Source organism: Rhodotorula paludigena (genome assembly GCF_050403205.1).
Source record: "Rhodotorula paludigena JCM10292 DNA, Rt_paludigena_JCM10292v1_ctg41, whole genome shotgun sequence".
In the NCBI taxonomy this organism is placed as follows: Eukaryota; Fungi; Basidiomycota; class Microbotryomycetes; order Sporidiobolales; family Sporidiobolaceae; genus Rhodotorula; species Rhodotorula paludigena.
The window spans coordinates 116,461-131,195 of record NW_027481417.1 but is presented as its reverse complement, the minus strand read 5'-3'; the positions used below and the strand labels follow the sequence as shown (position 1 = coordinate 131,195).

Genomic DNA, 14,735 nt, shown 5'->3' with positions numbered 1-14,735 from the left:
GCGAAGTATAGTGGAAACCGTCTATATGTATGTACAGGCACTGAGAGAACTGAAAAATGCGATGCTACGGAGGAAGACAGAGAGGAGTGAAGGGTGCGCTAGTAACTAATTATGCGCCCTCGGCACGAGCAATCTGACCCGCCGCCATGCCCTTCTCGACGTCTGCCTCGGTCTGCACAGCAGGCGTCGCCGCCTTCTTCCCGCCCTTCTTCGCGGCCTTCTTCGCCGCCTTCGCCTCGGCCTTGGCCGGCTTGTCCTCCTCCGAGACGGGCGGCTTGATGTTGATGTTCTTGATGAAGAGCGCCGCGATGATGCCGACGCAGTAGAACGCAACAGGGATCACGAAGACTGCGAGCGGAAGAGAGCGTCAGTTTCTCTGGCGTCGAGCAGACGAGGGATACAAGCGAGTGCGACGCACCGATGCGGAGCGACTCGACGTAGGCGTAAATGGACGCCGACCGGATCGCCTCGGGCAAGTCCCAGATCTTGAGCGGCGACTGCTCGATGACGGCGACGGGCGCCTCGGGGGCGTACCGCGCAAAGTTCTGCGTGAGCTGCGTCGAGAGCGCGGCTTGGCCGATGGCGAGCGCGATTGTGCCGCCGAGGAATTGGGCAAAGCTCGCGAGGCCGGTCGCCTGACCGAGGAGGCGCATGTTGTCCTTGAATTCTGCCGAGACGGCGAAAATGCCGTTCTGCATGACGGTTCCGACGCCGACCCCGAGCAGGATCTGGTAGCCGATGACGTTGCTCGTGCTCGTGCCGACCTTGACCGTGTACATGAGGCCTGCGCCGATTGCGCCCGGGATGGGGCCGAGGACAAGGAAGTACCAGTAGCGGCCGAGGACCGAGACGAGGCGACCGCAGATGATGACCGAGAGGACAGTCGCAAGGCAGAAAGCGAGGATGTCGACGCCAGACTGGGTGGCATCGTGGTTGCGAACGGCTTGGAAGTAGATGGGCTGTGAGGGAACGAGGCCGTCAGCATCTGGCGCCGCCTCCGCAATCTCTGACACTGAACTCACGATGTAGTACGTGTAGATGAGCATAGAGCAGCGCGTCATGAACGACGAGACCAGGATGGCGAAAATCGAGAAAGACTTGAAGATCTTGCCTGTGAGTCGAGGGAGTCAGACTCCGTCTTCCCAAGACCAATTCGGGGGTACGCACCAGGAACCATCGCGCGGTCACCCATCCAGCGCTCCCAGAGGATGATGGCGATGAAAGTGACGCCAGCAACGATGAAGCACTGTTCGGTAGAGGAAAAGTCAGACTCAGTGCCTGAGAACAAAGCGGGACGCAATGACACGCACAGCAATCACAGTCGCCGTCTTCCAGCCATCCGTACCGCCGGACTGCAGTGCGAGGACAAGGCACGTCACGGCGCCGAGGGTGAGGCCTGCGCCAATCCAGTCCATGCGCATCGTCTGGCGGAGGATGTCGCGCGTCGAGCGAGTGTTCGGGTCCGCACCGAGCGGCAGCGAAGCCTTGACGAGGAACAGCGTGGCGACGATGCTGACGGCACCGACGGGAAGGTTGATCTGCGAGGTAGGTCAAACATTAGCTGCGACTCGGGCACGGAAGAATACCGGACGTACAAGGAAGCACCACCGCCAAGTCGCATGGTCGGTGAGAGCACCGCCGATGAGCGGGCCAATGACGGAAGCGATGCCGAAGACACCGCCAAACGCGCCGAAGAGCTTGGGGCGGTCCTCCAGCTTCGTGATCTGGTTGATGATCTGCAGCATAGCGATCTGCAAGGGGGCAACTCCATCAGACCTTTCGTAGTCACGCAGGGGCGCCTTCTGGAACCTACGAAGATGCCCGCAGCGCCAACACCGCTGATTGCGCGTCCCCAAATCAGGGTCATAACGTTCTGTGCACCGCCGCAAATCGCCGACCCAACCTCGAAGATGACGACGGCAACAATCAAGCTCCACCTGTGCGTGGCGTGTCAGCGGGTGAATGGGTAGTCAGAGAAGGCGCGGTTAGCGCGCGAGAAGAACGCACTTGGCCGGGTAGATACGCAGCACCTGACCCCACCAGAGAATGCCGGCCGTCTGCGTCAGGATGAAGGCGCTAGAAACCCATCCCTGCTTGTCGAAGGCGTTGAAGTCGCTTGCGATACGAGGAAGAGCTGCGATGGAGCGAGTCAGCGACGCGGACAGGCGGAGGGGCGATTGCCAGGTGGAAGAAGATGCCGGCATACCGGTTGCAAGAATCGTTTGGCTGCGAATATACAAGGGTCAGCAAACAGTAACGCGGGCGCTCGAAGGGGAAAATGACTCACTCGAGAGCAACGAGGAAGAGCGAAAGGAGCATCGCAACGAAAACCAAGGCGAGCTTCTTGCCAGTGATGATGAGCGACAAATCTTGGCCTACGGGCCCTGCAGGTGCGCCATCCTGCTTCTGTGCACTCGTCGAGACGCCATCCGTCTCGCCCGACGTGCCGGCCGCTGGAGTTGAGGCCTTGATGTCCTTCTCGTCCTCGACAATGGTCGACGAGCGGGACTGCGTGAAGTCACTAGCAGGTTGCTCGGAGGCAGCCATGGGTCTCAGCTGTGCGTTGGAAGCGTTGAGAGGGAGACAAAGAGAGCAGGAAGCGTCGAGTCCATTTTGAGCGCTCTCGATCGCGGCCCCTCGGCGGAGGCGAGAGCAAGGTCCGTCCGGCCGTGCTTGCTCAGCGTCCCGGCTCTGGCGTCGGTTGCCGCGAGTCATCGCAAGTCCTTCCCAGCGGGGCGGCCGGCGGAGTGCCAGCGCAGGTCCGCCGAGACGTCGTCGTCCCTGCGGCAGCGTGGCAGACGCAAGGGAGGACGCGTGTAGCCAGTGTCGACTCTCAGGAAGCAGTGTCGCTGCAGATCAAAAACAGGACGCAGGAACAAGCAGGTCAACAAGAGCAGAAGGGCAGGCGACAAGTAGGAGAGAGAAAGGCATCGCACGGAACCTCGACGCCGCCTCGAAAGCCGAGGTTGAGCGGGGTATCCTGGGCACGGAAAGACTCTCCCGCTTTCGCCGTGCCCTCTGACATGCTCTTGCGCTCACACAGAGCGAATCCCGTGCATTCGCCGGCGCTGGCCGCGCGAGGGAAACCCCGTTCGTACTTGCTTCCTCGAGGCCGTCAAGATCTCAATGGCGACGCTCTCATCGACCAGAGGTCTTCGTGCGCTTCCCGCGGAGCTTGCTTGCAGCGCCAACTGACTACGTCAGACAGAGAGGAACCAGGCTCCGCCTTCGAGTCGCTTTCAGCTGCCTTGACCAAAGGCTATCCTCCTCTATCTTGGTGTCCCTTGCAAAGCGGAGATCGATGCAGAGGGCACGGCTGCATGCTCTCTGATCAGTGCGCAGGACGAGCAACGCGCATGAGACAGCTGTGCTCTGGCAAGTTCGGAAGAAGAGGGGGCACTGATGATCTTGCAAAGCACTGTCCGTTGGGAAGGTCAATATGGCACGGTCTACGAAGCGCGGAGGCGATGTGGGAGAGTGGTTGTCTATCTACTGCTCCGCTTCGGCGGCCGCCGTGAGAGAGCGCAGGAAGTAGTAGAAGTCTACGGGCGACGAGTCGATGCCGGCCTGGTAGACGTAGCGCGACGCGATGTACGACGAGAAGACCGAGTGGGCGTAGGCGGTCGGCAGGCGCGAGAGGATCGTGTCGAGGCCGATCTTGTCGACCAGGACCTTGGGGAGGGCACGGGCGAGGACGGCGCGGCGGAGCTGGACGTCGTCGTAGAGAGTCGACTGCTCCATCTCCTCCTGCAGGTTGACGAGCTTGCGCGAAAGGTCGTCCGACAGGCTAGGGAGAACGGAGTGTCAGAGGGATGGTGCAGAGCGATGGAGGCAGCGGAAAGAACGTACAGGGTGTACGGGCGGCCGGTGCGCTCGTGCTCGTTCCAGATGACCTCGAACTCCTTGCTCGCGTTGTCCGAAATCGTCTCCTGAATGGACCGGACGTAGGTACGGTAGAAGTCCGAAAGTTCCTCTACAGTCGCGGCGTCAAGTCAGTCACGTCATACGTCCCAAGGAGAGGGGTGGACGCACCGGTGCCCGGCGGCGAGCACATGAGCTCAGCAAACTCCTTGTCGTTGAGCGACATGCCGGCAAGAACCTCGAGACTGGACGAGGTCACACCGCCCTTGTTGGCCGACGCGTCGCGGTAGACGACAACGCCCTTCTTCTCGAGCTGGAGACGCGCGCCCTGGCTGACGAAAAGGTTCGCGCCTGCGAGGAGTCGGTTGTCAGATCGGGGTGAAAAGGTATGGGAAGACGGCGCAGGAAACGCACCCTCGACGATGTACTTGAAGTTCGGCACACCCTCGGCGTCCCAGAGCTGCGAGACGTTGTTGACGTTGACGGACTCGGGACGGCCACCGCAGGGAACGAGGATGTCGGCCTTGTAGCGGAGGTGGGCCGAGTTGCGGAAGTCGGTGCCATCCGCGACAACATCGCCGTCTGCATGAGCAGCGAGATCAGTAGGTCAATCTTGACTCTTGCATGCGGTCCGTTGCATCAAACGTACTGGGAAGGGTGACGTCGCGGTCGTCAACGAGGATGAGGTAGCCCTCGCTCGAGAGCTTGGAGCGGTCAAAGTTGTTGACCATCTTGCGGGCCTTGGCGAGGCGCACGAGCTCGCCGCGGTCGAGACCGTTCGGGTCGTGGATCGTGCCCGAACCGTCGATGACTGTGAAATGCAACGCAGAGGTTAGTCAGGAGAGGAAAGGCATGCGGGGAGACGAGCGACGTACTCGTGACGGTCTTGTCCTTCGAGAGGAGAATCTCGTCTGCGAGTAAACCGGATCAATACTCGGCACAAAGCTATCGCGCAGAGAAAAGCAGAAACGCACTGGACCCGAGGTCGCCATCCGGCCCGCCAGTCTGCACCTTCTTGATGTCCTCCTCGCGCAGCCCAAGCTTGCGGTAGATGCCCGTCGTGTACCCGCGCACCGAGAGCGACGTCATGCCGTACGTGTCGTGCGGGATGCCGCCGTGCGTCGACGCGGGCTTGCCCGTCGAACTCGCCTTCCACCACGGCGCGCCGCGCGCGCGCGCGTGGTTCGCGAGCCACGCCATGTAGTTGGCCGTGCCCTCGTCCGGGCCGAAGAAGAGCTGTACGGAGAAGCAGGTCAGTCTGGCTTGACTCGAGGGCAGCGGTCACGCCTGCTCGACAGCAGAGCGGCAAGGCAGGAAGCACGCCGACTCACAATTTCCTCCTTGCCGTACAAGTCGACGATGCGCTCCTTGATGCCGGGCGACGCGCCCTTGAGGAGCAGGTCAAAGATGGCGTCGACAAACTTGGTGAAGCAAATTTCGGGGTTGCTGCCGAGGTCGGGGAGGATGGCACCCTTGCTGCCGCCTTCGGGGATGTCCTTGTTCTTGAGCCTGTGAGGATCAAGGCGTGTCAGCACAGCACAAGGCGGAAGCTGACTTTGATAGCGAAGACGCACGCCTGGGTCGACGCCAAGCCGTACACCTCGTCGAACAAATTGCGCTGGTTGATCGAGTAGTTCTCGCGATTGCGCGACATCTGCATGAGAGGCAAGCGGGAGTCGTGTCAATCACGTAGTCGTCGAAAGGTGCGCAGCGAGCAGAAGAACGCACGATCATGCGGAGACCGCCACGAGCCACGTCCTGCGAACGAAACGGAGTCAGCCGCCTACAAAGGAATACCACGAGCGTGTGAAGACGCACCTTGAAGCGGAGGTGGAAGCCGCGGAAGCCGTCGCCGACGACGAGGAAGAGGCCGTACGCGCGCACGGGGTACTCCTCCTCGGGGAGGAAGGCCGGGTCGAGGCGGAACGAGAGGGCGACCTTGGTCGGGCTGCACGTTCATGCCCAGTCAACATCGAGCAGTGCGAAAAAGGACATGGGTAAAGCGCACGTGAAGAAGTTGGTCTTGAGGATGGCCTCGTTGAAGGTGACGAGCGACTCGAGGATCTGGGCGTCGTGCTTGTTGAGGACGTGCTTGTTGATGTAAACCTTGAGCTGCTCGCCCGAGAGCACCTCGGCCGACTGGAGGCGGGCGTAGGACAGGGTGGGACTGTGCAAGGACCGGGAAGGTGAGATCGAGTCGTGCGAGGTATGGAACGAAAAGCGACGTACACCAACTGGTCGCCAAACACGTTGTAGTAGTGCTTGAAGGAGAAGCTGATGTACGCGAGGCGGATGATGTCGGGGTACTGCTGGAGCGTCTCGAGGATGCTGCCGCGCGTAAACGTCTCCTGACGGAAGCGGGCGCGAATGTCGGACAGGACGCCAGCCTGCACCGAGTCGTTCTCGTCGAGGATGTTCTTGAGCGCCGAGTACGCCGGGCCGAGGCGGTTCAGGAACGATTGGGCGAAGATCCAGCCGGCGTATGCGTAGGTGGCCTCCTGGACCGTGAGCTGCGAGCCGGTGAAGAGCGGGTTGCTCGGGAGGACGTCTGTGACGAGAGTGTGTGAGCGGTGTCTCGAAGCCTGCAAGCGTGCACGAGTTACGCACAGATGAGGGACGCCTCCTTGATGATCTGGAGGATGCTCGCCTCGGAGGGCGGCCCCTGAAGCGGATGCAGGTAGAGCGAGATGATGGTAACGCCGTTCCTAAAGTTTTCGACATACTTGCGGGTCGAGTACAGGCCGTACGAGTGGTACAGGTCCGAGAGGGCCGAGAAGAAGCTGCGCGTGCCGCCCTGCTTGTACGCAATGACGAGGCGGCGCTCGCGGCTGCGCTCGACCTCGTACGCGGCGACGACGGGGCCCATGCGCTTGAGCGCCTCGTCCATCAGCTCTTGGTAGATGTCGAGCGTGTTGCCCGTCGCCTTTTCGAGGAACGTCTTGTCGGCCACCTGGCGCAGGTCGACACCCGGCTTGGAGAGCTCCTCGGCCGAGAGCTGCGTGTCGGCAAAGTCGCACTTGGAGATGAAGTAGGAGCGGAGCTGCGCCACGACGCTCTCGCCCGGCGGGGTGTGGGTCGCGCCGTTGGCGGCGCCATTCGGGACGGCGAGGTGCTCGTCCGCGGCGGCAGCCGGCGCGGCGCGGTACGACTCGAGGCGATAGGCGTTGGTGGCGTTCGAGTTGTCGAGGTACTGCTTGTCGATGCGCTGCTCGTACTGAGGGCCGTTCGAGAGGGAGACACCGGGCGGCGAGGTGAAGATGTAGACGGCCGAGTTCTGCGCGGGCCCAGCAGGTCAGCAGGGTGTCACAAAGTACGAGGCAAAGGTCGAAAGTCAGAAAGACGACGCACCTCGCTCTCCTTCTCGAGCTTGATCTCGAGGTAGTCCTGATGGCTCGCGTGCGCCTGCACCTTGGCGCCATACAGACTCTGCGTGCCGGCTCGACGTCAGTGAGAAGCTCTTGAATCGAGAAGGGGCAAGGAGGACGCACCTCGACGTGGTCCGCGACTTCTTGCGGGCTCGTCAGCTTGAAGTAGTTGTCGTCGATCCCGAGCTGGTCGTAGAACCAGTCGACCCTGCGTGCACCTCACAGTCGTTAGCATGCCTGTCTCGAGGGGTTACACGGCGCACGAGCGCGGCTGGCGTGCTCGACGAGGCGTCTCTCGTGATCTCGGCTCTCGTCGGCTCCGAGGTGGGGAGTGTGCGAGGGTGGAAACGCGACGCACTCAGACGTGCAGAGGGCGTCGGGCAGGAAGCCATTGCTCGTGACAATCTGCGAGTGCGGGCTCGGGGTCAGCCTACTCCGCGACCGTGCGCAGCGAGGCGGAAGGACGGACGTCGAGGACGGCCTCGCGGTGCTTGACCTTGCCCGCGAAGGACGCGCGGGCGTAGCCGAGGTCGTCGGCCTTGATGGTGCCGTGAGCTACAGTCAAGGCATGAGAGCGTCAGTGCCGTGCGGGCGGGTGCAACGCGGTGCGAGCGTTGGCGAGGCGGTGCTCGGGGTGCGGGCAGGCGAGCGGAGGCGCACCGGGCGAGGGCGTCCTCGGGATGTCGAGGTGCCCCTTGATGTGCTCGAGGGGACTGGGCGGGGCAATCATGGCGTGCGCGAGTGTGGAGAGCGAGAGCAGAGGAGAGGAATTGTCGCGGCAGCTCGCAGGCGTGGCCGAGAGCGGTCACCTGCTGCCTGCTTGCTGCCTTTCCCCGGATTTCCAGCACCTGACCTCGCTCGCACGTGAGCCCACACTAGAAAATCTCGCACTCTCCTCTCCTTCTCTCTCGCTGAGCACAGTGTTGCCTGAACCATCTCTCTGCCGAGCTCGCACCCCGTCTCCTGTCTGCGGCCCCCGTCTCCTGCCACGGAGGGCGCGCCTCAGACGCGCGCGCACGGCAAGCCGTCGACGGCGAGTCCGGGGTCGATGATCAGCGGGGCCAACTTGGGCGCGCGCTCGCAAAGAGTGCATGCTCTTGCGCCTCTTCCCGCAAAACTTTTCGCAACCTTGATCCCGGGTCACATGTCGCTACTTCCTCACCTCTGCCTCTTTTCCACGGGCAGCTGGCGCCATCAAGCCCCCTCTTGCCGCCTGTCGCTGTTTTCGGGACGCTTCTCCCGTTGACAATGTCGCTCACGTGGGCTCTCGCGCTTGCGCTCTCGCACGGCATTACGAAGCCACTCCATGTACTGCTGGATCGTATTGCGTGTATCGTGCAAGTCGAGGCGATACGGGCGCAGCGCCCCTCCCCTTGCCGCGTGACACGACAACCTAGCTTTTATTCTACTTGCGAACGACGGCGATACCCTCGACCTCGACGAGAACGCCGAGCGGGAGCTTGGCAACCTGCGCGAGCGTGGAGAGAGAGCGTCAGCGAGTGGGAGCGTGGGGTGAGGGAGAGCGGAGCGCACCTCGACACACGAGCGCGCGGGCTTGTGGTCGCCAAAGACGCGGGCGTAAATTGCGTTGACCTGTGCGTCGAGCATCGGATGAAAAGTCAGCCTTGCAGCTGGCGCAGTAGTGCGTAGCTAGCAAGCGTTCGCTCGACCAGCAGTCGAGCGACGCGCCCGCATTCACACCCTATTCCGCAAAGCGCATCCAACGCGCGGCGGAGTGCAGACGCACCTGCGCAAAGTGGCCGAGGTCCTGGAGGAAGACGGTCGTCTTGGCGACGTCCGAGATCTGGCACCCGCTTGCGGCGAGGACGGCCTGGAAGTTCTTGAGCGCTTGCTCCTGCCGTTTGGGGACGACCCCATGTCAGCCTCGTACGTTCGTCCCTGCGGATCAGAGCGACCTCCCGAGAGGTGGAAGAGACCGCGCATCCTGAGGCACGAAACGAAACGACGCACCGTCTGCTCCTCGACGCCGCCCTCGACGACCTTCATCGTCTCGGGCACGAGCGGGATGCAGCCCGAGAGGAACACGAGCGAGTCGGTCTTGATCGCCTGCCTGCTCACGCGCGCGCGCGCGTCCGAAACGCGGCGGTCAGCCAGTGGTGAGCGAGCGAGGTGGGGCGGCGCGCCAAGGGGCGGCTAGCTCGCGCGCGTGCAGGGACCGGAGGGCAAAGGGGGCAAGAGGGAACCAGGGTACGCACGAGTAGGGGCCGACGGCCGAGGGCGCGGACGCAGTCGAGACGGGCGAGAGGCTCATGGTCTTCGAGGTCGACGAGAAGGAGCGCGAGCAAGGGGAAGAGAACGGGTGCGAGGGACCGGCAGCGAGAGCAGCGGTCGCGAGTGAGTATGGCTGGGGAGCGTGGAGCGGACGGACGGAACGCGGGAGCTGTTGCGCGAGCGGGATCCAGGCGAGAGATGATGAGCGGGATGGCACGAGGGGCGAGTCAGCGATGCGGGCGCAGGGAGCACGCAGGAGCGCAGGGGACAGAGCGAACCAGGCGGCGCAACATACACTGACCGGCAAGGGAAGCGGTGTGGGGCGTGGAACAAGGAGAAGGCCAGGGCCACAGAGGGCGCCGGCGAAGTTGGGCGGACTTGACTGAGGGGCAGCTCTGCACACTCTCCGAGGCGGGCCAGGCGAGATGGGGAAAGCGTAGAGTACAGCTAGGGAGAGAACGGAGAAAGGGAGGAACGAAGGCGAGAACTAGCTGGCCAGACGAGGGAGAAACGGCGAGAGGCTACGCGGACAGGAGCAAGACTGACGGAGCGGAGGGGGCTAGGCAGGTAGTAACGACGTCGTGAAGTGTAGAAAGGGGGCAGAGTGGCGCCTGGCGCGTCGAAGAAAGTGGGAGGGGCGAGTAGAACGGGTGCGTGTGTCGTAGCGGAGGGGAGGGGTATGCTGAGACGGGCGGGCATCAGGCAAGAGAGGCGGCGGCGGGCATGCGAGGGCGGACAGGCAGACGCTTAGAGGATGTTGCACTTGCCGCCCTTCTTGCGACCCTTGGTCGAGAGAAGTGCGAGGCGCGTCGCCGTCTCGAACACCTCCCGCACGCCTTCGCCCGTCCGGGCCGAGCACTCGAGGTACCGCGTCGCGCCGATCTTTTGGCGGACCATCTCGCCCTGCACAGCATAGTCACCCCGTCAGCAAGCGAGCTTGAGCGGGCGAGAGCGCGAACGGGCGCACCTCCTGGGTCGTGACGGGCCGCTGGCTCGTCCTCCGGAGCTCGTCGATCGTCTTGGGGTCGTTCCTCAGGTCCTTCTTGCAGCCGACGAGGATGATGGGGAGGCCCGAGCAGAAGTGGAGGACCTCGGAGATCCACTTCTCCTGCACGTTGTCGAGCGAGTCGGGCGAGTCGACGGCGAAGCAGATGAGGATCACGTGCGAGTCGGGGTACGACAGCGGGCGGAGACGGTCGTAGTCCTCCTGGCCGGCGGTATCCCACAGCGCCAGCTCGACGCGCTTGCCGTCGACCACGACATCGGCAACGCTGCACGCAGATGAGGACGAGGTCAGTTGAGCGACCCGATGTGGGCAGCGGACACGGGCGACGCACTAGTTCTCGAAGACGGTCGGGACGTAGACCTGCGTGCCGGGCACGAGTGCGTCAGCGGAGTGCCCGAGTGCGTGCACCTGCATTCGGAAGAGCCGACACCGCCTCGTCCGCCCCCTCGGGCGGGGAGAGGGGTCTTTGCGCGCGACCCGGGGCGCTTTTCCACGCCCTAGTGGGCTTGCGCGCCCATGTACTAGTGCGAGAGACCTCGGCAAGGCTCAGGAGAGCGAGACTGACCTCGGGGAAGGTGCCCTTGGAGAAGACGATGAGCAGACACGTCTTTCCGCACGCGCCGTCGCCGACGATGACGAGCTTGCGCCTGATCTCGGACATGGCGTGGCTTGGGGTGTAGGAAAGGAAGGGGCAAAGAGCGCGGCCGGAGCGGGTGCGGGCGAGGACGAGGCGCTGCTGCGAGCGTCTGCGCGTCGAGAGGCGAGCGGGACGGGGACCGGTGCGCGGGGCGACGATGCGATGGACAGGCGCGGCGAGAGGGAGAGGGAGAGAGTCTGCAGGAGTCAACGGGTGCACGGCTCAGTCCCTCGTCAGCCCGTCTGCGCCTGCTGTGCCCACGAGAGCGCGAGGGCGCCAGGTCGGACGAGCGAGTTGGAGGAGCCCTTGCTCGTCCGGGAACCGCGTCCAGGCGGTTCTGGGGCCGGGCCACGCCTCGAGAGACCCGCACGGGGATGCCACTCACCGCTAGAGACGCGCTGGGCGAGTGCAAGACGCGGCGAGGGGACGACGAGGACCCGCGCCGTCGACCGAGCCTCGAGGCTGCCCTCTGCGCGGGTCCGCTTTCTTCCCCTCAAGTAGCGCCTGAGGTTCTCCTGCTGCGCTGGTTGACTTGTCTGTGCACTGCGGCTTCTTCTCCGTGGCTCCTGCTGGTGTCGCCTCGCGCATCCACCGCCCGCTTCCACCGCATCCTCGTGCCTCGGTCTCGCGCGACAGCTGGCTGCTCCGCGCACGCACTGCCGTGAGGCTCTGCAGTGTCCATCGCAGAGCTTTCGACGGTGACTCGGCACATTGCAGCCTTCCGCTAGCCGCCTCGCCACCTGGAGTGGTGCTGCAAAGCATGCTGTTGAGCCGGTTGTCAGCTCCTCGCGAGGCACCCCGCTCTCTGGGGGCTCATGCTCTCAGTCGAGGATACTTACTGTTGCTGCACCGACATCCGACAGGTTGGAGGTGGCGCGTAGATCTGCTGCGCACTCGGACCCTCGCACTGAGCGTCTGCTTGCCCGTCCGGCGACTTGTGTGCGGGTGCAGCTGTCCGGCCGGGCAGAACTGCTTGTGCGGCATGTTCATTCTGCTCTGTGAACGTCGCGCGGCAGTCCCGCTGGCGATGCACAGGCGGACGCTCTGTCCGGGGCTATCGCGGGAATCTCTCGTCCGACGCGGACAACGATCCGACAATATGCTCCGCTGGCCCGCTGATCTGCACGACGTGCGGAATCTCGTGCAACAGATCAACAGCACTGGCGCGCAGCCATACCAACGTTCGGCAAACCAGCGGTGAAAACCCTTCGCCCCTGACGGTCGTGCCAGTCCTCTGCGCGCCGACTTTGGATTCGCGATGCTATCGATGGCATGAATGTCAAGAGAAGTTTCCGAAGACGGCGACGAAGGGAAGAAAAGGGTGCATGACAGGCATTTGAAGGAGGACGGATCTTGCGGAGATAGCAGACGGAAGAGAAGGAGAAGGGGAAAGATGTGGGCGGACCGACCTTCCGCCGCGGCGAGGGGGGCGGCATCGGAGTGCGGATCAGTGGATCACGCAAGGGTGCGAAAATTGCAGGGCGGGCAAGCGAGGAGCGGGTGGGGCCTCTCGCCGAGAGCAGAGGCGATCGGGGAATCTGCGTCGACTCCCGCTCGACGCTCTCCCCTCGTTTCCGCTGCACCCGCTCGCCCTGCAGCCATGCCCGCGTCCAGCTCGCGGCTCGGGCGCAAGATCCACCGAGAATCGACCGGCAGCCGCACGCCAGCGTGCACGACGTGTGCGTCGCCGTGATCGCATCTCATCAGCTCTCGTTTCGGCGGAACACTCGCGTCCGGCCCCCAACCCTCGCCGCACCCGCTGACTTGCAGCTCTGCGTGCGCGTCTGCAGGCCGAGAACGTCGAGTCAAGTGCAGCGGTGGCAGCCCGTGCACGGCGTGTCTGCGCAAGGCTGCGTGGGAAGGCCGTCCCCCGCCGGCTGCGTGCAGCTACAACGGCGGCATCGTCCCACAGCGCAAGACGGGTGCGTTTGATCCCCTGCATAGCTCTACGAAGCTGTCGTTGCTCGCTCTGCGCTGCTCTCGCGCTGCCAGGTGCTGACGCTCGTCCGCGTTCGCCCATGCCATCATCGCCTCCTCGCCGCGTCCCGCATTCCCCGGACTTTTCCTACCCGACCCTCGTCTCTGCTCGCGGGGCGCGTTCCTCGTCGACGTTCCATCGCGACCTGGCGCGCGCAACACAGGCCCTCCCCCTCCCGAACTTGCCGCAACCGCGCCGCACTTTGGCGCGGAAGCCTCCACTTCGTCGGCTGCCATTTCCAGCGCGACTTCCCCGTCAGCAAAAGGTGTCAAAAAAGGCCCGCTGCAAAAGGGTCTTGCTTGCCTAGCCTGTGCGTCTCTCGACGAGTCTCAGCGATCCCACCGAGCGCCGCGACTGACTCTCGGCACCACCACCCGGCACTTCCGCAGGCAAGCAGCGCCGCGTGCGATGCGACGGGCAGAAGCCGGCATGCTCGGCGTGCACCAAGTACAACCGTGCGGGGCAGTCGTGCGTGTACCGCGCAGACCTGTACCTGCAGCGGCAGAAGGAGGAGGAAGAGCGCGCGCGGAGGAGCGAAGAGGGCGCCGCAGAGGCGCTGCACAGCCACGAGGAGCAGACGCCCGTGCCGGAAGACGGCGTGTCGAACGATATCCAGGTGGACGAGCAGATGCCGACGTCCGAAACAGGTGCGCCCCGTGCAGCGAACACCAAGTCGCGCTCCTTGCTGATGCCGGCACCTCCGCAGAACCTCCACTGGTCGCGATACATGGTCTCCCCGTCATCCTCCCGCCTCTACCGCCTCTGCCCGCACCACCACAGTCCGACGCGCCCATCCACTCCGCACTGTTCTCGGAGGCGCCGGAATATTCGCCGCCGGCGGCATCCTTCGTCCCGTCTGCTGACGGCTACTTCGGCATCCTGCACCCGCGCTCCTCGTCGCTCTCGTCGTCGTGCTCCTCATCGACGCGCGACTCGCTCTCGCTGTGCAACACGCAGCCGTCGTCGCCGGCCTTTTCGGCGTCGGACCTCTCGGTTGACTGGGACCTCCTCTCGCTCTCGTCGTGCTCGTCGTGGCCGTCTCCGAGCACGCCGTGGCTCCTCGGCGGGTGCGCGCGCCCGCACTCGCTTCTCCGCCTCACCAACTACCCGCCCGTGCCGTACCCGGCGCCGCAGCCCACGGCGGCGGCCGAGCAGGGCGCCATCAACCCGCACTGGACCGAAGCGACGTCGCCCCTGTCGATCCCGCCGCTCGAGCTCGAGGGCATGTCGCTGTGGGACCACCACCACCACCGGCAGCCGACAGCGTGCGGCGCGGGAGACGCAATGCAGGCGTTCGCGGCGCAGAAGGACGACACGCCCATGCCCGGCTCGATGGAGCAGACGCTCACGCTCCCGATGGTGCCGGCGTTTGCGGTCGACTGGCCGGCGGCGGGATAGTGATGTTGAGTGTCTGGTTGTCCGTATATATAGATAGACCCTCGCCGTGCATGAGTGGAATAGACGTGCTCGTTGTCATTCGCTTCGAAGAAGTGGCGCCGCTTTCGTTCCGCGCTCGCCTCACGTGCGCCCCCGAGCATTCGGAGACAAATAGAGTACGAAGTAGTCTTGCGAACGCACGCTCGCTCGTTGCTCGGCCTGTGCACCTCTCCTCTTCGCCCTCATCGCCTCCGCGGTTGTCAACTCGTCGCACCGCCT

At 64.0% G+C, this 14,735-nt stretch overlaps 5 protein-coding genes across 5 annotated transcripts; 1 reads left to right on the top strand and 4 right to left on the bottom strand.

The window, feature by feature from the left end:
- Window positions 1-109: 109 nt before the first annotated feature.
- Window positions 110-2,547, bottom strand: JCM10292_000427 (MDR family MFS transporter; the record flags this gene model as incomplete). The annotated part of the gene is made up of 10 exons (XM_076650836.1): window positions 110-348; window positions 419-959; window positions 1,023-1,111; window positions 1,168-1,246; window positions 1,311-1,538; window positions 1,596-1,751; window positions 1,814-1,937; window positions 2,008-2,134; window positions 2,207-2,226; window positions 2,288-2,547. 10 exons carry the CDS (start codon window positions 2,545-2,547, stop codon window positions 110-112), a joined length of 1,863 nt encoding a protein of 620 aa, XP_076503643.1.
- Window positions 2,548-3,489: 942 nt separating this feature from the next.
- On the bottom strand, window positions 3,490-7,956 carry GDH2 (glutamate dehydrogenase (NAD(+)); the record flags this gene model as incomplete). Its single annotated transcript, XM_076650835.1, has 19 exons — window positions 3,490-3,787; window positions 3,850-3,973; window positions 4,033-4,212; window positions 4,276-4,443; window positions 4,511-4,672; window positions 4,737-4,772; window positions 4,836-5,097; window positions 5,193-5,370; window positions 5,436-5,515; window positions 5,590-5,619; window positions 5,680-5,809; window positions 5,870-6,028; window positions 6,091-6,409; window positions 6,469-7,135; window positions 7,210-7,287; window positions 7,350-7,434; window positions 7,585-7,631; window positions 7,696-7,781; window positions 7,887-7,956. 19 exons carry the CDS (start codon window positions 7,954-7,956, stop codon window positions 3,490-3,492), a joined length of 3,159 nt encoding a protein of 1,052 aa, XP_076503642.1.
- A 675-nt stretch (window positions 7,957-8,631) lies between these two features.
- On the bottom strand, window positions 8,632-9,498 carry JCM10292_000425 (RidA family protein; the record flags this gene model as incomplete). Its single annotated transcript, XM_076650834.1, has 5 exons — window positions 8,632-8,694; window positions 8,760-8,819; window positions 8,974-9,081; window positions 9,198-9,297; window positions 9,443-9,498. The coding sequence occupies 5 exons, from the start codon at window positions 9,496-9,498 to the stop codon at window positions 8,632-8,634; spliced, it is 387 nt and encodes a 128-aa protein (XP_076503641.1).
- A 707-nt stretch (window positions 9,499-10,205) lies between these two features.
- Window positions 10,206-11,125, bottom strand: RHO1 (Rho family GTPase RHO1; the record flags this gene model as incomplete). Its single annotated transcript, XM_076650833.1, has 4 exons — window positions 10,206-10,361; window positions 10,426-10,729; window positions 10,796-10,824; window positions 11,030-11,125. The coding sequence occupies 4 exons, from the start codon at window positions 11,123-11,125 to the stop codon at window positions 10,206-10,208; spliced, it is 585 nt and encodes a 194-aa protein (XP_076503640.1).
- A 1,576-nt stretch (window positions 11,126-12,701) lies between these two features.
- On the top strand, window positions 12,702-14,477 carry JCM10292_000423 (Zn(II)2Cys6 transcription factor domain-containing protein; the record flags this gene model as incomplete). The annotated part of the gene is made up of 5 exons (XM_076650832.1): window positions 12,702-12,780; window positions 12,892-13,023; window positions 13,243-13,389; window positions 13,469-13,726; window positions 13,786-14,477. The coding sequence occupies 5 exons, from the start codon at window positions 12,702-12,704 to the stop codon at window positions 14,475-14,477; spliced, it is 1,308 nt and encodes a 435-aa protein (XP_076503639.1).
- Window positions 14,478-14,735: the final 258 nt, after the last annotated feature.